Genomic DNA, 20,399 nt, shown 5'->3' with positions numbered 1-20,399 from the left:
TAAAAGTGTGTATAGAAGTTCTTAGAGCAAGCTTCAGCTAATTAAAAAAAAAAAAAAACACATAAAAAGAGACCCAAAAATGTGGTTCTTGGTAAGAATCTAGACCATCATCTGCATGGTTTGATGAACTGTTTAAAACATTTAGGTGTAGCCCACTTCAGGACACCTGTGACCTGTTACTTTTTGTACATGATCATGAGATTCTGTCATTCTTTTATGACATTGTGGTGCTGCATATTCATATTTAGAAATACCTATGAATAGGTCTGTTTCAATAAAAAAAATATTTGGGAGATGTATTGTAATGGAAGTAATTGTGCTAAACAATATTGTTGTCATTTTAAGGTTTTATGCCAGTAATATATTGATAATACTTTAGCATAATAGTGTATTTATGCATCACTTTCTCTATATGCTATTTTAATGATATGCCATGTCTCCTTTAAGACCTTAACCCTAATTTTACAGTAACTTGGATCCTCCTCTAACAGAAAATGAGAATTTTGACATGTTGAAAACCTGTATAAATGGGGTGTATGGACTTCCTACAATAGAGGCACCTGAAAAAGGCAAGGACGAGGAGATTCTGGACCCCCAGCAAAAAGAAGTGAGTGTGAAACGTGACATACAGATTTGGAATGATTTATCTCCTCTGCTACCAGATACTGATGCTCAGGGACCTTCTTGTTATAGCCCCTCTAGTCCAGCAGAGCTGTGCATATTGTTGTGCTAAGTGGTCGCTTGTAAAATATGAGTAATGGGCAAAAGCAAATTAGTTTTTAGGAGCCATTTTTTCCAGCTTAGCTGTTCACTCTTACTGTAGTCCAGAGTCTTCACAGTGTAAGATATATTACTATTGGGAAACTAGACACATCTGCAATATGGGACATTTTCTGTCCTATCCAAAGTAAACCAGCCACACTCAAAAGACAGCACAGAGTTAAGAAGCGTATGAGACGACTGGCTCTTCAGTATTAATATCTGCAAATCTAGACTGTCTGGACAGAATGAATACTTTGGATCTGGTTTCTCAAAACCATCATGTTACACCAAATCAGGTCAAACGGTGGAGGCTGCATCATTAAGAACTTTTTCTCCATTATCTTATTGTGGTTTGGTGTATATTTTGCTGTACTGTAGAAATGTTATATAATAAATGTTATAAGATACAGATGCATTTTATTTTTCCCCAGTATTTTCTGGTATGTACTCTAAAATAGAACTTTAGAAAAATAGCATTTATTTATTTTGTATTTTAAGTGTTCTTTTATACATATATTAATAGTATGTATAAAACAAAAACGTAAAACTTAGATTTAAAGAAAAACTTAAAATACAAAATAAATAAATACATTCTATTTTATAGTACATACTGGCAAATACTTGGGAAAAATAAAATGCATATGTATCTCATAACATTTATTGTATAACATTTTTAATGTTATATTAGTAAGTGTGAGACTTTAGTTGAGGAGATACAGTTGTGGTCAAAAGTTTACATACACTTGTAAAAAAACATAATGTTATGGCTGTCTTGAGTTTTCAATAAGTTCTACAACTCTTATTTTTCTGTGATAGAGTGATCGGAACACATACATGTTTGTCACAAAAAACAGTCATAAAATTTGGTTCTTTCATAAATTTATTATGGGTCTGCTGAAAATGTCACCAAATCTGCTGGGTCAAAAATATACATACAGCAACATTAGTATTTGGTTACATGTCCCTTGGCCATTTTCACGGCAACTAGGCGCTTTTGGTAGCCAACCACAAGCTCCTGGCAAGCTTCAGGTCGAATGTTTGACCACTCTTCTTGACAGAATTGGTGCAGTTCAGCTAAATGTGATGGTTTTCTTGCATGAACCCGTTTCTTTAGCACTGTCCACATGTTCTCAATGGGGTTTAAGTCAGGACTTTGGGAAGGCCATTCTAAAACCTTAATTCTAGCCTGGTTTAGCCATTCCTTTACCACTTTTGATGTGTGTTTTGGGTCATTGTCTTGTTGGAACACCCAACTGCGCCCAAGACCCAACCTTCGGGCTGATGGTTTTAAGTTTTCCTGCAGAATTTGGAGGTAATCCTCCTTCTTCATTATCCCATTTACTTTCTGCAAAGAACCAGTTCCACTGGCAGCAAAACATCCCCAGAGCATAATACTACCACCACCATGCTTGACAGTAGGCATGGTGTTCCTGGGATTAAAGGCCTCACCTTTTCTCCTCCAAACATATTGCTGGGTGTTGTGGCCAAACAGCTCAATTTTTGTTTCGTCTGACCAGAGAACTTTCCTCCAGAAGGTTTTATCTTTGTCCATGTGATCAGCAGCAAACTTCAGCCGAGTCTTAAGGTGCCTTTTCTGGAGCAAGGGCTTCTTTCTTGCACGGCAGCCTCTCAGTCCATGGCGATGTAAAACACGCTTGACTGTGGAGACTGACACCTGTGTTCCATCAGCTTCCAAATCCTTGCAGACCTGCTTCTTGGTGATTCTTGGTTGACTCTTGACCATCCTGACCAATCTCCTCTCGGCAGCATGTGATAGCTTGCGTTTTCTTCCTGATCGTGGCAGTGACACAACTGTTCCATGCACTTTATACTTGCGTATAATTGTCTGCACAGTTGCTCTTGGGACCTGTAGCTGCTTTGAAATGGCTCCAAGTGACTTCCCTGACTTGTTCAAGTCAATAATTCGCTTTTTCAGATCCACACTGAGTTCCTTTGACTTTCCCATTGTAGCTTTTGTAGCTGAGTCTAATCACTGGGTCAAATGAGCCCTATTTAAATGGGCTCATGAGAAGTCAACAGCTGTAGTCAATCAGAATCACTTACAAGAAGTGAAGAGGCCATGACATGAAGCTAATTTGATTGACACAACTCGCTACATCACCAAAATTGACACATTTTGTTGCTGTATGTATATTTTTGACCCAGCAGATTTGGTGACATTTTCAGCAGACCCATAATAAATTTATGAAAGAACCAAATTTTATGACTGTTTTTTGTGACAAACATGTATGTGTTCCGATCACTCTATCACAGAAAAATAAGAGTTGTAGAACTTATTGAAAACTCAAGACAGCCATAACATTATGTTTTTTTACAAGTGTATGTAAACTTTTGACCACAACTGTATCTCAGAATATTTTTTTTATTATTATTCGTGGGCTTAATAAAAATAAAATAGAAAAAGATGGATTCTGCTTTACTTGGCTGGTATGGATTATAGTAGCTATAGTGCTGGGCGATTATGGCCTAAAACAAAAAGAAAAAAAAGAAAGACCTTTCTTGTTTTGTTTTTCTTAAATTCCAAAATAAATATATTCTATGGCATCTTTAAATAACAGTATGAATCTTTTTTTAATAGACCAGTTGATTCTATTTAAATGAATGTACATTTTTACAGCATAAAATCATTCAATCAAGTTATACAGATATACAGTATATTATTTTTTTTTTGCTTTGTGTAAAATGTACTATTCACTTCCAGTGGGGTTTGCTAAATATATTTGCTAATTACAGATTTACCACTTACCTTCTTTTAAAGAAAATAGTCAGCACACAGGCCTTCAGTACTTCAGTACACATTTGTAGATTTCTACCTATTCAAATGTAAATTTTTACACACACCTTCTTTAAAACCGCTTGTAGTCTGTGTGTAAGAGATAAGCCCAGTGCTGCAAAGCTGAAGCTGCAGCAGCATCCCTTTAACAGTCTTCACTGTATCACAGGCATTGTACACGGATACATTCAGCGCGCTTCATGAACTGCTCCGCAATGTGTTGGCTCGAGATTTAAGTCCAGACGGCCTTCAGTCTGTGTTCAAGGTAAGCTTACTCCTACACCTGCTGCGTTAATTGGCCGTTGGCGGTCTGAACTTTGTCTGGATATTGAGTTTTTTTGCCTTTTCTCAGCATATAGAGGGCTGGTTGAGCTCCAGGCAGGACCATGAACGAGAGAGAGCGGTGAGAACTACAGCTGAGTTACTGCAGTTCTACCTGGACAGTCTGAGTGTCAAGGTGAGACATATCAGCAGTAACACTGCAGTAGATGATTGATGATGTTTATATAAACTGTGTTTATTCTAGGTAGCTTTGTTCAGTTTGTTCTGTCTTGTTAAAGCATTTTGAACATGTGTCTTATCGGGAATTGTGACATTCTTTTGCATTATGATTACTGTACAGAACCTGGTGACCTTTCATAACCTTGGAGCCCTTTTAGGACGTCTGGCCCCGCGCTGTACAGACCCCAACCCTGGTGTACGAAGAGCAGCAATAGACTGCATCTATGTGCTCTTACACATTCAGCTGCGTTATGAAGGTAGTACACTAATACTGTTATTATCTTAAGCCCCAAGCCTATTTTGACCAATTTCCGCCTGAAATTACATACTCACATTTGAAGGCTTATCACTCCAATATTAAATAATTCAGAGTCAATTGTATGAATTAATATTACTTAGAAGCCTTTACACAATTCATTTAAGACACTTTAATTATTCAATTGAACATGTAATGGTCAAAATATGGTAAAAACCAGGACAATTTTTATGCGCTTTATGCGCAGAAATTCTAAGCTTTAAAATGGCATATTGGGTGTCTATATTGAACCTATAAGTATTCATAACTATTCATAAACACAGCCAGATATTATATTTCATATATTTCTGGCCCGCCAGCAGGCCAGGGCGTGTTAAGAGGTTAAATAGTATTTGAAACTCCAGTAAGGAAGTGCGGTAAATGATAGATGTCTACTTTTAAATATCAACACAGACAGTGCTACAAATTTATTATAAATATTTAGGGATAGTCATTACATTAAATCTCTTTCCATCACCCCACCAGCATATCACTTTGATCATTTTTAAGCGGTTTATTGAGTTCATTTTACAACTGTTTTGTTGCAAAGCAGCTTTAGAAATGTGTTTGCAGGAAAAAGAATTAGACAAAAACATACATCAAACAATCCCTAGTGTACAACAGAGGCAAGGAGAACCTCATTCAGAGCTGAAAAAGAAATATTGAGAGGAAGGCTAATATATGGGGTGGTGGATTCTACTTCTTCTTAATTGGCTGGTATGGAACTGCATTGGATTATAGGGTACCACTTTAAAATAAGATTAACTTTATAACAGGTTTATACATGATTTACTGTTAGTTTATTAATGGTTACTAATTAGGTTGTAAATGTCTTAAAAATTAATGAAACATTAATAATCAGTTATAACACATAATTAGAAAGGGCAACAATACAGATGGCTGTGGGTTCTCTATTTGGCAAAAAACAGGTCATTGTTGCCCTTTCTACATATGTGCTATAACTGATTATTAATGATTTTTTAAGGCATTACAACCTAATTAGTAACCATTAATACACTAATTGTAAACCATTTATAAACCCTTTATAAATGTAGACTTATTTTAAAGGGATTTAAAGCGATTATGGCCAGTTACTGTTTTTAAATAAACAGTACACTGCAGATTCTATTTAAATGAATGTACATTTTTTACAGAATAAAATAATTTAATAAAGTTATACAGATATACAGTGTGTTGATTCTTTTCTGCTTTTGTGCAAAATCTTCTATTCACTTCCAGTGCGCTTTTGCTTAATATATTTGCTAATTACAGATTTACCACTTGACCTTCTTTTAAAGAAAATAAAGCCTAGTGCTGCAAAGCCTCCTCCTTTGATCAGACAACTTATACATAAATGTTAAAAAGTAATTATACCTCCACATATGTATAATTTGTTTAGGTGAATATCCACACCTGCAGTGGAAGCATTTAGAAATTCCTAAATAGAGTTCTAAACAAGAGAGTCTAAACAAGGCCTAATAGTGGGATTCTTAATTCACCATGTCATGTGTATATACAGAATAATACAGGATACAGGAATAATACAGGAACCAGGTTCCTGCTCAGTTTTTCATGTCTGTTCTGTGCTCTTCAGGCTTCTCACTGGACTACAAAGATGACTCGGTGGAGGGATTGTTAACAGTGCGAGAGAAACTAAACGACCCTGACCACTCTGTCCTCTACAGGTCCTGCTCTGAACTCACCAAGGTACAGACATCCAATCAGGGGTTGTGTGATCCTGAAAATGCTGGAAAAATTGAAAATTTTCATTTATATTTCCAGACATGGAAAAGCTGTTGTGTTGGTATTTTCCTAGGTTAATATAAATAATTTATTAATTGAAATGTTTTAATATATATTCATAAAAAAGTAAAGCGTAAAGAGTATAATAACAGACATAAACACTACATTGGAAGGTAAAAAAAGTTTAGAAAAAATAATTATTAATTGAAGAGTATATAAACCGTGGCCTCATATGTGCTTTGTGTTTTGCTGTTTAATAGATCTTAAGTTCATATATCTTTTGCGTAGCTCTGATACTCCAAATTAAGCATTTGCTTATGAATGAGCTTGTATGTTTTATGATTTATATGCTCTTTATAGTTTGTGTGTCTCTTTTTCCTGTGGCAGATAATCAGTAAGCGTCTGCCTCAGCAGCAGCTGAACACGCTGATCTTCATGCTGTTTGAAGGACTGGTAGACTCCCAGTCCAACTGCTCCAGAGCCTCCAGTGTCGTTCTCAACACGCTGCTGAAAAACAGAGGAGCTGGACTACAAGACCTGGTTGGCTCATCAGTTATATGTAGAGTATGTGTATTCCATACTACTTCTGTTCTTTACTTATTATCTGTGTGTGTTCTGTCTGTGTGTATCAGGTGCCTGAGATGTTGGAGGTGTTGCACAATAGACTGCAGGTTATTGGTGAAGAGCAGGTGAAAGTTGCAGTTGCGCAGTCCATTCTTATTCTTGCCACGCAGCATCTGCAGACAGTCATCACCACCCTTATCTCCTATCCTCTCCCTTTTGACAGGTAGAGAACTTTGCAGTTAATCAAGCTGTTCTCATGGCTTTCTGATAAATTGTGTGTTTCTGCCTGAAAGTAAACTTTTAGAGATAATTGCTTACTGGCTCTGCATCACTTCTGAAGGGACAGGAGGTGTTTAATTTTTGTATATGCGTGTACATGTGTGTGTATGTGTGTGTTCTGTGCCCTAGCTGGAGCTGTGAGATGTGGACTGCACTGGGAGCAGACAGCACTGTAGCTCGTCAGATCATGGAGATGATCGTTGAAAAGCTGAACGTCATAGCGCCGTTTGTGGATAAGAAAGAGTTCATGCTCAAACCTGGCATGACCAAAGTGGCCACCAGTCAGCCGTTAGCAGTGAGTAATTAAAAACCACAGAGAACAAAAATCCATGTGTTTTTTATTAGGTTAATATTTGCACATGATTGCACATGAATAATTACCACTATATTTAGCTATCTTTCTTTTTTTGTAGTGTAAACTGTGGGGTTTGAATCATGGTAGAGCAAAAACAAGCAGTTTCTTCACTAATTACAATGTTGATGTGCTTTTTTCTGCCTTTTACAGCTTTAACAAAACTGTGTTCCTCCCACTAAACATTATCTTTGCCAGTTAAGATGATTTATTACAAGTATAAGTTCAGTTAGACACACTTAACCAACTTAACCAAAGAACTTATCTGTTCTTATCTGTAACTTATTTATTTATTTATTTATTTGTCCATCTGTCACTCTATTCCTGACCTTATCTTTCAATGTTTTCTACTTGTACTTATAAAAAGTAATATATAAACTAGGTTCTTGGTTTTATACACTTGTGGCCATGGAAATTAGTGAAATTTTGGCCATTAGGTGTATGTGAACAGGTGTATGTGTTTATAATGTGGCTGATTGTCTGTGGTAACACATTGCCAAACAGCAAGTATATTTCTAGCAATGTTAGACCAATAGTTAGTAGTTATTATCAGCAAGCTTAGATTCTCTGCCTGAACCCGACCCGACCTGAGGCCCAGGCTGAGATTTCCCACCACTTTCCTTCGGTCGGGCTCTGTTTTTTAGTGCTATTTTTATTTTATATAAAGCTATGGCGTGATAATCAAAATATAGCAAAGTAGAGCTGGCCGATTAATCGATTTTATCGATTAATTCAAATTTACAGTGAAGGATGATGTGTTTTTATGAAAATCGATTTTGTCCTGAGATTCTCCTCCCTCCCTCCCTGGTTGCACTTTAACCACAAAGGGAACATTTTAAGTGAAAACAAATTAAATAATCTTCTTTAGTTTGATTTTTAGTAGGGGGAAAAAAACGATTTAAATCAAAAATCAGATTTTTTTTTTTTTGCCCAGCTCTATAGCAAAGTAAGAAATCAAACTGTTTACAAATAAAATGATGCACAAGTTACAATGTAACTTGGCTGTATGCTTAAAATAAAAAAGAAGTTGTTTGTTCAGAAAGTGTTTTATATTCTTAAATTATATTCTTAATTATATTAGATTAGATGGGGAGTTTGATTCTTAATAAATAGTGTTCTTAAATAATAGGTCTGTACTTCTTTAGTGTTGCAATGTTAATAAACATCATTCTGAACAGATTTCGTTCATTCAAACAGCCTGAAAATGTTTTTAAAAAGCTCAGTTTTAACGTTCTAAATACTAAAAAAAACATCATGTTTAAATCGGGCTTGGGCTCACAAAAACAGTTTATAGTTCGGGTCGGGCTCGGGCAGAGCATGCACAGGCTTGGGCCAGGTTGGGCTGGATCTAAGCTCTAGCATGTTGTGGCATTAAATTCACATATTGCACTACTATGTCAGTTTAAAGGTATTTCTGAAATTTCTGCATATGTATGCTGACATCTGGCTGCTCTGATCTCTGTGTCTGTGTGAGTAGATGACCTGTGCTCTGCGTGAGATGATGATGAACGGACACACTGAAGAGGCAGTGATCTCCCTGTTTCCACAACTCTTCAGCGCTCTGCTGGTGCGGATGGGCTCCAGTGTTGGGGTGCAGCTCCCCAAAGATATCAACAGCAACAGCATCGGAGCGGATCGTAAAGCTAGCGGCAAAACCATCGCTGTTAACTTCGACGTCTGTGGGTAAGTCACATTAAACTCGCCCAGGCTGCATACTGCATAGTCAGTCATTTTTTTATTTAAACCTGTTTAATACATTTATTTGTAGTTGTGACGTGACTTGTGATATAAATATTAATAAAACATAATTTTTGCACTAAGGTCTTGTTTATTTAATGGTCCTATGTCAGTGTGAGTTATAAGTGTGTGTTTATTTATTTGCTTGTTTTTTCTCTTCACCCACTCCAGCGTGGCGGTTGAGGCTTTGCGTATCCTGCTGGCTCGAGCTCATCTGGATGCTGTAGTGAAAGTTCTAGATCAGGACTCAGCGTGGGATAAGATGAAGGACTCTCAGCAGCACACTGCAGGGGTGACTCTTCTCTCCAGGTGAGATTGCACTTTTTCTTACATGGTTATTTCTGCAGTTTTTGCAGCTCTTTAGCCTAACACACTTTTAAATTACTTAAAGATAGTAATTACAATTTACAGGGTTCATTCAGTCATGAAAAACCTGGAAAAATCATGAAGTTTGAACTTTTTTGGAACCCAGAAAATTTGGAAAAAGTCATGGAAATTTGAAACCTTTGTTTCCCTATATAGACTGAGAAAATCTTTTGCTTTGGTTTGGGTAAATCAATCACATGTATTCGCTTTAGCTAGCTGGCTGTGACTGGAGTTTCAGCTGCACTTTAACTGTAAATTCACTCAGTGAGAGAAAAATGCTGATGTAATGCTGTCTGGCATCATTCAGACACATAAAACTCATTACTAAATATGCAGAAATGTTATTCAATTAGGAAATGTCATATTTTAATTTTAAGTTTGTTTTTTATTATTATTAATTTTAGGAAAAGTATAGGCCTACTATAATCAGTTTTGACATGGATTTTTAGTTTTATTGTGCATGTCTGTACTGATGTTTTAAAGATTGTATGGATTGTATGAAAATGTGCTGTGAAGGCATGAAAAACTCATGACAAAAGCCATGGAAGTATATGGGTTAAAAAGTGTATGAACCCTGAATTTATTTACTTAAGATACTAAGGTAATTGTCTTTTTAAATGTTATTTATTTATTTTAATTTTTTTTTCAAACAAATGTTAACATTATTAACAGACTTGGTGTGACTCATGGAAAATATGCCTCTAGATATTTATTAGCCGTGATGTTTGTGTATCAGGGCGATGGCAAAGCATGCAGGTCCTCGTCTTCCCATGATAGTGGAGAGTTTGTGTCCATCCCTTAATAACATCTATGAGTGCCAGAGAATCACAGTCACAGCTTTCTTCTCTGAGGTAAGATAATTGATTGATTGATTGATTGAGTTATTGGTTGATTTTAATTAAGCCAGGACATGTTTTACATTTAAGAGTGTGTTTTTGTTCTTTCAACTTGGCTGCCTACACTAAATGCTGACATATATGGACAGCCCATCTGATGAATGCATTTTTGCCATGCTTAATGCCAGGTGTGAGCTAGGAGAGTGTAGAGCCTGAATAGAATGGAATATAATAGAAAATAATTGAAGAGAGGGAATTTAGATAGTGTGGGAACTGCTTTATTATTTTGATTATTATTATCTCACATATAGTGCTGGACGATTTTTTTTACGATTTGTTCGATTCATTCGAATTACAGTTTTAATGCGATTTTCAAAATGGAGTAATCACGATTTTACATACAGACATTTTATCTTTTTAATCTTAAATATCTGAAAACGCTACTCATTTCAGAAGTGTTTATCCATCTTACCCTGATTACCGGCGCCTTCCACAGACTAATGCACTCATATTTTCATTCCGCTCAGTCCGAGTTCCAGCACTGCTCCAGCACTTTCGACACAAACAGCCGATGGGATAAAGCGTATATTTAAAAATAAAACCTACTGTTTCTAAAAAACTGCTCTCTGGTAATGCTTTGTGAACAGTGTCAGTCAGTGTCTGAGTTTGTCTGTGGTGATGCCAACACGTGACATGAACACATGGGCTTGTTAAACATTGTTTTAAATCATTGATTCCTTCAGTGAGTTGACTCAACCCAAAGCCTCTGAACAATGTATATATATATACATATATATATATACAGGGGTTGGTCAGTGAAACTGAAACACCTGTCATTTTAGTGTGGGATGTTTCATGGCTAAATTGGAGCAGCCTGGTGGCCAATCTTCATTAATTGCACATTGCACCAGTAAGAGCACAGTGTGAAGGTTCAATTAGCAGAGTAAGAGCACAGTTTTACTCAAAATATCGCAATGCACACAACATTATGGGTGACATACCAGAGTTCAAAAGAGGACAAACTGTTGGGGCACATCTTGCTGGCGCATCTGTGACCAAGACAGCAAGTCTTTGTGATGTATCAAGAGCCACGGTATCCAGGGTAATGTCAGCATATCACCAAGAAGGACCAACCACTTCCAACAGGACTAACTGTGGATGCAAGAGGAAGCTGTCTGTAAGGGATGTTCGGGGCTAACCCGGATTATATCCAAAAAAACATAAAACCACGGCTGATCAAATCACAGCAGAAATCAGTGTGCACCTCAACTCTCCTGTTTCCACCAGAACTGTCCATCACCACAATAAATTATTGTGGTCAGTTTCATATGTTATATATATTACAGGTAAATCTAGTTTTGAACCATTAATTTGTCATCTGTAGTTTGATTTTAAGTAAGGGGGGAAAAAATCGATTATAATCGAAAATCTGATTTTTTTTTTTTTTAGGACATAATTGCCCAGCACTACTCACCTAAGATAATTTGACAATCTGATAATCTCTCTCTCTCTCTCTCTCTCTCTCCCTCTCCTGAAACAGCTGCTAAACCATCATGTAGTGACAGAACTGATGATGATGGATGTGCTGATGAATAACATGATGGAGAGGATTTCAGACCCCTGTTGTACTGTCCGCATGCTGGCCATCAGAGGCCTGGGGAATGTTGCTATCGGCTCACCAGAGAAGGTAAAGAACAGGAACCATTGATGAAATACACAGCAGGTTAGGGTATCTGCTGACAGTTTAGGTATGGTTACCTGTAGTCTATATAGTGAGGGCTCTGTTTTTTGTTTGTTCATAATGTTGGATTTGTGCTCAGCAGTGAACATAAGCTGTTCTTTAGGTTACAGTTGTTTTATGACAGTTAAGGAAATTTTGCGGGGTTTAAGTGAGAAATGTGAGGAAATAAAGGTTAATTTTAAAACTTTATTTTGCAACCATTTTCTAAATAATAATTAAGCAGTTCTACGGTTATGTATAATTGTTTGTTTTTATTATTATTATTGGTTTATTATTTATTGTTAAAATTGTATAATATGTGTATTGTACTCCAAGTAGCTAAGACCAACACAACTCAATACTACATTTCTTACCCATGATTAATACTGGGTTTAGGGTTCTTGGGTTCTTGGTTTATGCATATTGCATATACTTATATTACCACTGTTTTTCTGTACATGTACTGCTAATTATATAGTTATATAGTTATGCTATAATGAGGTCATTTCTTGCAGTAGAAATCTGTATTAGAGTCTTTTGAGAATTCAAATGTAGGTCATTCAGTCTTCTTTTTTATAATCTGTCATATTCTCCATATCTAGGTAAATAAGTACGCTAAAGAGCTGCTGGCAGCCATGAGTTCAGGCATGGAGGAGAAGGATGACCCAGGTAAATTTATCACTCTGGAGGCCATGTCTGGCCTGTCCAAGGTACTGCTCTACCTGGACCAGAAGAATGTGCACCTGCTGGTCGTTTACATCTTCATGAAAATAAAACCTTTCCTGGAGAATGTGAGTATGAAGCACAGTTATTCATGGGATATATCATATAAATATATAATTTTTTTCATATTTAATATTTTTGGTAATAAATAGGCTTGCGTATTATAAGTAATTCAGTTCTCAAAACATATGTTGGTAAAAATATTCAAATATTCAGCATGGTATAAGGAATTAGGCTGCATTTTTTTTCTTTTCTTCAGAGCAGCCTCAGAGCATCCTTCTTTGACTTTGAAGGCTTTGATACTGTTAATTTCTAGAGGGAAATCAGACCATTATTTAAAAGAACAGACCCACTTTCGTGTTGAGCAGTTTTTTAGAGCGATGGGGTTGGAAGGCACCCTTTGATGTAGTGGTATTAGGAAAAAAAAAAACAGGGCTAACAACTCGCCAGACCTTCCTTTTTACACTGCTCGGAAATTTTGTGCTCATTACAGCAACTTGCGTTGGTTATAAATGGTTTCCAAATGGCAGCCCTGTTATGAATAGCAACTTTGTGAAACTAATGAGCTGATTGAGGGCAAAGAGTCTGTTATGATTTTCAGCACATGAATCAGCGATGTAGATTTCATTCATTACATTCATTATTTTTTACATTTCTGTTCTTTGGCTACATAAAACTATAATGTTAAAGTCAAACTGCAGCTACACTATGTGGACAAAAATATTGGGACACTTGCTCATTTGTTTGTTCTTCTTAAATCAGTGGCATTAAAAAGAGTTTATCCTCCTTTTGTTAATAAAAGGCTTTTTACTAGATTTTGGAGCATTGCTATCAGGATTTGACTGCATTCAGCATTAAGAACGTTAGTGAGGTCAGGATGTTTGATGATCACAACCCCACTTTTCCTGCTTGAAATCATCCAAAAAGTACTGAATGGAGGAAGGCTGGGAGCCCTATATGGCTATAAACACCTAGGGGTGTGCGATACTGACAAAAACCAATATCTTGATAATTTCTGTAATTTTGATGTAGCAATATAAAACATTATTTTATTCAAAATCTATATTTAAAAATGCATTGTTTGTAAAGTCTTATACTAGCCTGTGGCTCTTAAAGGATATTAAGATAAGGATATCGGATAAATAAACAGTAGGTTTAAGTCTTTTTTTGTACTTGAAACAAACACAAACATTAAAATCACTATTGCAAATAGTGCATATATGTGAAAACCGTATAATCCAATAGCTTTTAATAATGGGTATTAAATCAAATAATAAAAAAAAAAATAATTCAAATTGCTGGTATTTCTTTCTATTTTGTAGAGGTAGACAGTAATAATAGTGTAGGCCTGGCAGACTATATTATAATATCTCACTGTAGTTTAAATGCTTTTGACTGAGAATATTTTAATATTTTACACTATTTATTTTGATATTTTAATACGCTGAGTTACTAAGAAGAAAATAAAATCTAGTTTAGCTCCATATATGCTTGGACATTCTCAGTGCACGCTTGCAGCAGTCTATAATGAGGTGGAGAAAGAGTGTTTTTATTGATGTTTTCCCCCAGTGATTAGCATACTCAATAACAATTAAGATATTATCATAGACAATATATATTGCAAACCCCTAAATACACCTGTAGAACATTCCTGGCAGTCAGTTAATCTCCATCTGCTTTAGAGTGCCCTATTCTATTGTCTACATTTCTTTACAGGGACTAAACAAGCAGTCAGCAGTGGGTACAGCTTCATGTAGCTTAGTGCATTCATTTGGATGCACAGCATATTATTTTAACTAACTGGATTTTTGAATAACTTCAATGGATATTTAATTTAGCTTCAATGGATACATTTAATATTTTCTGCATATTTTGAACGAAAAAAATACCTCAACAGTTTTACTTACAGCTGTTTAAATGGATCTGTGATGGCCTGTGCTACTGTGGTTGTGTCTCCTGCAGGAGAATGATGAGATTCGCTGTGCCTCTATCATGCTCCTGGGAAATCTGTCAAAATTTGGATCTGGGGAACCAGTCTTTAAAGACCAGATTCACAATGTTCTAGTCAGTCTGCTTCTGCACCTTAGTGACCCAAACGCACAAGTGGTGAAGGTCAGTGTATTTAATGGTTAGCTTTTTCTCATCCTGCTGTTTTCATTTTTACAAGACTCTGTATGTAGTTAATTTTGAGTCTAATTCTAACTTTGTCCTTATTCGTGTTTCTAGGCGTGTAAATATACCATGCGGGTGTGTGCTCCGGTGGTGGGTTCTGAACAGATCACTGCCATGTTTCAGAATCATCTGCACGAGGAGAAGGGTCTGCACTACGGCGAGTTCATCAATGACCTCATCAAATACATAGTGAGTAATCTTGGGCAGATTAGTTTATTAGTGTGTTATTGGCTCACAAACGTATTAATAAAATGTCTCTGTAACATTCATACATTTCCATGTAAATCTTTTTGCAATCTGTTCCTCTATCCAACCCGTTCGCACTTTTAAAGTTCTCAGCTACTTTGAGCTTGTTAGTGGTGTAAAAAAATAACAAATTCTTTTCATGAGCAACACTATGCTCGGCTAAAACATCGGCTAAAAGTGCTATACTTTAGAATGCTGGGGGTTAACGGAGGTGGGCTATTCAAGTTTGTACTCCTTATCATGTTTCACTACCACCCAAATTTGTTTTATTTAATAAACTACAAACAACATTTCTCCCAAATTCCAAATAAAATATTGTCATTTAGAGCATTTATTTGCAGAAAATGAAAAATGGAGAAAGTTCATGGTTATAAAGTTTTAAGAGTTCAGAAATCAATATTTGGTGGAATAACCCTGGTTTTTACAGTTTTCATGCATTTCAGCATGTTCTCCTCCACCAGTCTTACACACTGCTTTTGGATAGCTTTGTGCCACTCCTGGTGCAAAAATTCAAGCAGTTCATCTTGGTTTGATGGCTTGTGATCATCAATCTTCAACTTGATTATATTCCAGAGGTTTTCAATGTGGGTAAATCAAAGAAACTCATCATTTTTAAGTGGTCTCTTTTTTTTTTTATATCGGATATCTGCATTGGGCCAGATTTCCCACATTGGTGCTTCCCACATTCAGTCTCAAATCAACAGAACAGCTTAAGAAGGTGCCCTGACACTTAGCTTTCTGTGTAGCATGAATGACAAAAGGAAAGGCAGTTGTTGGTTGGAGGTGTTTTCTGCATTTTTCATAGTATCACTGAATTTATTTTCATTAATAATAATGCATTAGCATCTGAACTTCTTTCTAAAAACTTTTCTCAAAGATCCAGGACTTCCCTGGTATGCTCAATTTCTACCACGTTACAGTCGTCCAGTTCTTCAAGAGCAACTGGGCAGAGATCAGGGCAAGTGCTGCTATGTTTATAGGTGAGATTTCTCTTTTTTTTTCCTTCTTATTCACCACCTGACCCAAATCCATATTTGTATTAGCAGAATGCATCCACAGACATTTGTGCTTGCTGTGTGTCTGTAGTTAGATTATTGGAACGGTGTTTGCAGATAAATCCAACCGCACAGCTAAAAGTCTACTTTCTTCTCTTATGGATTTCAGGGTTTCTGTTGGGAAACTTGCCCGAGGAGTATTTCTCCCATATGAACATGGGGACTGTAACTAAGGGTAAACCTCTTCTCTCTGTCCTAGTTTTCTTCACTTCACTTCTTCAGTGTGTTTGAGATAAAATCTTCTTTACTTAAATATTATAGTATTAGCCATTTAATCTACTCTAGGTAGGTTTTTTTGGGACACCTCGGGCCCTATCGTACACCCTACACAAGGTAATTGTGATGCTTGTTGCTATCTTACACCCCCAACAGTAAATTTTTACACCTTGCGCCAAATCTACTCTGCTAGGAGTGGAAGTAAGATGTGTTCAGGTAAATATCTGCTGTGTTTCTATATTGACGGCGGGAAATACGGTGGTGTGCCACTGAACAAAATTAAAACCCTGACAACAGTCAGTAGTCAACCACCTAATTCTGTCTTAGCCATGCAGAAGCGCAGTGCAAAAATCCAGCTTTTACTACGATAAACAACAGTAATTAATAAGAATAAAGAGTAAAATAACATTGTTGTTCCCTTAAATAAGCTAAAAACGTGCTTAAGTAGGTCCATGTTTAGGGTCTGGTGTTCATCTGGAGCAAACATTCAGTTGGCAATCACATACTTCTCTTTAGGGACTAGTGTCCACAAGCATTTAGACATATAGCGTATGAAACACAGGAGGTGTGTTCCAGTTAATTATAGTCTGCTTATGGGTCAAAATAATTTAACTCCTTAACAGACCTTGACCTGTACACGGGCTCCAGGTGTAGGTGATACAAAACTCTTTTTCTCTGCAGTAAAATAAAATGTTTATATTCTCGATTTGGAGAGATTCTCCTACAGGACAGGTGGAGAAACTCCCTGTTCACTCTGTACTTCTAGATCAGTTTTAAGAGGAATCAACCGCAAATTCTGCATTATTGAAAATAGACAAAAAAAAAAATAGACATTCGTAACGAAACGAAAAGTTTGGAGGACATGACGTGATAAATTTGTATTTAGGAAAATATTGATTTTAAAATGTTATGAAAGTTCAGGAAAGTGCCAATTTCATGATTTTTATTTATATTTTGACAGTTGCAGATTTACTTTTTTCAATATTTACAATTACAATTACAGTTAATATTTTCAGTAATGTTTCTTATCAAACATGAAAGCTTTATTTGTTAACGCTTAAAGAGAAATCTTCAAGATAAAGCTGTGTAATATCAGGCAGAAATTTGACAAAAATGTTGGCATGTTAAGGGATTAAGTAGCTCTTCACTTTTAAATATTGTGCATATTTGTTATTGATGAATGGCTGTTCTTTTACATGTTTTGTTACAGCATCACTGATCTTTACCATATTTGAATGTATTAATGTTGAAATGTATGTTTAAAACCTGGAATTTACGGGGGGATTTTTTGTTGTTCTTCTTCTTTCTCTTCCTGTTCTAGGTCTAGTCATGCTGCTGCAGGATCCAGATCCTATAGTTCGGGCGAAAGCAGCAGAAGCCATGGGCCAATTCCACTAAGCCTTCCTTCATTTAGCCCTTTATTTTAGTTTGGAGTGGGAGAAAAGCCTCTACATGTTGCTGTACTTGAATTAGCCTTTAAAAAATTTAGTGACCAAAGACTGTGCTCTAGTAAAAACCACATCATCCACAATAAAACAGGATAAATACAATATATAAGCTCTGCATTGTTGAGCCAGACCAGAGCTTTGGACCTGTTGGGTAGCTGTGTAATTCAGTATTGTGTCTCTGTTTAGACTGTAGTGTTTGAATCAGTAGGTGGTAGAGTTTGTAAATTTACCCTTTAAAGAGGCCCTTCAGAAGATTGGCTTTGGAAAATTAACAAAGCCAAGCTGGGTTTTCATTGCAATCAGTCCATGTAGAATTTATATAATGTACAGTTAATATGAACTGAGCCTACAGGATTCAGCCTGAGCTGATCAGCTGCTCAGTAGACCTAATATACATTATTAGGGTATATAAGGTTTTATTCCCAGTTGGATACAGTACTGAAATTGGGACCTATATTGGTAGTACGTTGGTACATACACATACTGTACCTCCTGCTGACTGCAACTATAGCAATAAGTATAGGAAGGGTGAGCTCATATTCCCTCATTTTGTGTAGAATTTGTAAAGGTAAACTCAGTAAATGAGCGAACCAGCCTTTCGTAGCATAATGCTAATGTTGATGTGACCAATTGTAGTGATTTCCCCTGCCGAGCTGTGCTTCCTCTAGACCCCAGGTAGAACTTGTAGACAGACCTGGCACAGGGATGCCACAACAGTGCCAAAACTCTAGATTTGTGCAAGATAGATAAAATTAGGATGTTTCATACTCATTTCTTACTCATTCCAGCACTTTCTTTCTGTCCTCTGTTTTGTAGACATTTCAGGTCAGGTCAGGTCTGGAGGTTGTAGATCAGGGGTGTCCTGACTTAACTGTTGCTGGTGTGACTGCAGGTAGGCCTGTCATGATAATTATATATTATACTTATCGTATAATATATGGACATGACCTTAATGAGTTTGCTGACACCAGTATAGACCATTTTTTTTATCTCTTAGCAAGGAAAGCCCATTAACATTAATCAACCGATAAGTCAACATAAAAGTTTAAAAACAAATATTTTTACTTTATATTTAGAATGTATATATTAATATACATTTAAATCTCACTTCTCTTTAAAAAGGTGTAATTGCTTCATTATATTGTTATATTATCATAATATCAGTGGCAAAATAGCGTCCAATAAAAAAAGTTATCTTGACAGGTCTAACTGCATGCTCATCTAGCTCACCTAAATCATCTGCTTAAAGATTCAGAGACCAAATTATTAAACATATGCTGTAGAATCAGATGAGCCCCTGCTTAGTTGGTTTAAAGAAGAGATGCAGACGAATATACGGCTCTGAAAAATATTAAGAGACCACTTGTTGGAAACATTTTGTCTATAATCATGTAGCGACTCTTTAATGTGTATTTTATGGCTATTATCTCTAATCACAGAGGTCCAGAACATGTAAACTTAAGAGGTGTGTTATGGTTGGAGCTAAACTCTAAAGTTTGAGGTGATGTTTAGTAGCAGGCCTGAACAGGGTTCTGGTGTTGGCTATGGTGAAACCAATCCTACCTAGATCAGTATTCAAATTAAACAATTATATTTTTAATGAATACAGTCGTTATATCTATGCTTTAGTGCACTGTACAGTGCAACACATCATGTGATTGGCATTAACAGTGTCATGGTTTTTTATCATGATTGTTTTTTTTTTTTTTTTTGTACATGTTCTTTAGTAACTTCATTCCAAACAGAACAGTTAGAACTAAAAAAGGTGTGTGTGTATGTGTGTGTGTGTGTTTGTGTGTAAGTGGTTTAATGTAAAGTATGTCTGTAATCAGATAATAACTCTAAATAACTGAACTCAGATGGTGGTCTGGTTGTGGATCTCAGGTTTAAGCAAGCTGCTTTAGAGATCATACATTTTCACAAATTATCATATTAGTTGGGATATTCATACAATTAGAGCTGGGAAATTTAAAGTTACTGGGAAAAATAATTTTATTATAAAACCAACTTGTTACGCACTACACACCCAGTACTTATGTGTTCATTCCAAAATGTAATCAATGAAAAAAAAAATATTTTCTGTTCAGTCTTGTGTTGACGAGCATTCTTTGTTAACATTTCATGCTGATGTGCCCTTCAGGGCTGTGTTAAAATAAAAAGAGACTGCAATCAAATTCCATTGTTTGTGAGCTCATTGCAGATAATGTGTTCCATTTAAACTCTGATTTCTTATTTTCTTAGTTCCAGTTCAGTTCAGATTTCCAACCCCAAATTCAGAATCCATGATGGCTTGATTTTAATAGTATACTACACCAATAGTAAAAAAATGCAGTAATATTAAGCAGTTTATTAGCACTTCAATTTATTTGTGTCTTAACAAATTGCCTAAACACGCACTGTACTGCCCAGCTTTTATCTGTGGACATGATTTCTTGTTGTTTAGTGCACAAAATATAGTATAATTGAAGATATTTTTGTCAGAAAATACTAATAATTAATTGACAAACCCGTTGCAGTAAGCTGAAAATAAAAACTCTTTCTTTGGATATGTTTTAAAATAGTGTACAATTGCCGTGTTTAACTGGCTTAC

At 36.1% G+C, this 20,399-nt stretch overlaps 1 protein-coding gene across 4 annotated transcripts in view; it reads left to right on the top strand.

Annotated features, from left to right (window-relative positions):
* Nucleotides 1-19,169, top strand: part of mroh1 (maestro heat-like repeat family member 1) — a 54,703-nt gene extending 35,534 nt beyond the window's left edge. For all 4 annotated transcript variants that reach the window (XM_022673557.2, XM_022673556.2, XM_022673555.2 and 1 more), the window contains 18 exons: nucleotides 469-607; nucleotides 3,726-3,821; nucleotides 3,909-4,013; nucleotides 4,179-4,314; nucleotides 5,947-6,059; nucleotides 6,483-6,635; nucleotides 6,728-6,882; nucleotides 7,068-7,233; nucleotides 8,768-8,973; nucleotides 9,199-9,336; nucleotides 10,130-10,244; nucleotides 11,770-11,916; nucleotides 12,552-12,740; nucleotides 14,635-14,784; nucleotides 14,899-15,033; nucleotides 15,968-16,070; nucleotides 16,255-16,320; nucleotides 17,683-19,169. In XM_022673557.2, the coding sequence (XP_022529278.2) occupies nucleotides 469-607; nucleotides 3,726-3,821; nucleotides 3,909-4,013; nucleotides 4,179-4,314; nucleotides 5,947-6,059; nucleotides 6,483-6,635; nucleotides 6,728-6,882; nucleotides 7,068-7,233; nucleotides 8,768-8,973; nucleotides 9,199-9,336; nucleotides 10,130-10,244; nucleotides 11,770-11,916; nucleotides 12,552-12,740; nucleotides 14,635-14,784; nucleotides 14,899-15,033; nucleotides 15,968-16,070; nucleotides 16,255-16,320; nucleotides 17,683-17,759 (2,389 nt within the window). In that variant the 3' untranslated portion in view covers nucleotides 17,760-19,169. The remainder of the gene's footprint in view (nucleotides 1-468; nucleotides 608-3,725; nucleotides 3,822-3,908; nucleotides 4,014-4,178; nucleotides 4,315-5,946; nucleotides 6,060-6,482; nucleotides 6,636-6,727; nucleotides 6,883-7,067; nucleotides 7,234-8,767; nucleotides 8,974-9,198; nucleotides 9,337-10,129; nucleotides 10,245-11,769; nucleotides 11,917-12,551; nucleotides 12,741-14,634; nucleotides 14,785-14,898; nucleotides 15,034-15,967; nucleotides 16,071-16,254; nucleotides 16,321-17,682) is intronic.
* Nucleotides 19,170-20,399: the final 1,230 nt, after the last annotated feature.

Source organism: Astyanax mexicanus, chromosome 6, assembly GCF_023375975.1.
Source record: "Astyanax mexicanus isolate ESR-SI-001 chromosome 6, AstMex3_surface, whole genome shotgun sequence".
In the NCBI taxonomy this organism is placed as follows: Eukaryota; Metazoa; Chordata; class Actinopteri; order Characiformes; family Acestrorhamphidae; genus Astyanax; species Astyanax mexicanus.
Note: the sequence above shows the minus strand (reverse complement) of the source record. Positions and strands in the feature narration are given on the sequence as shown.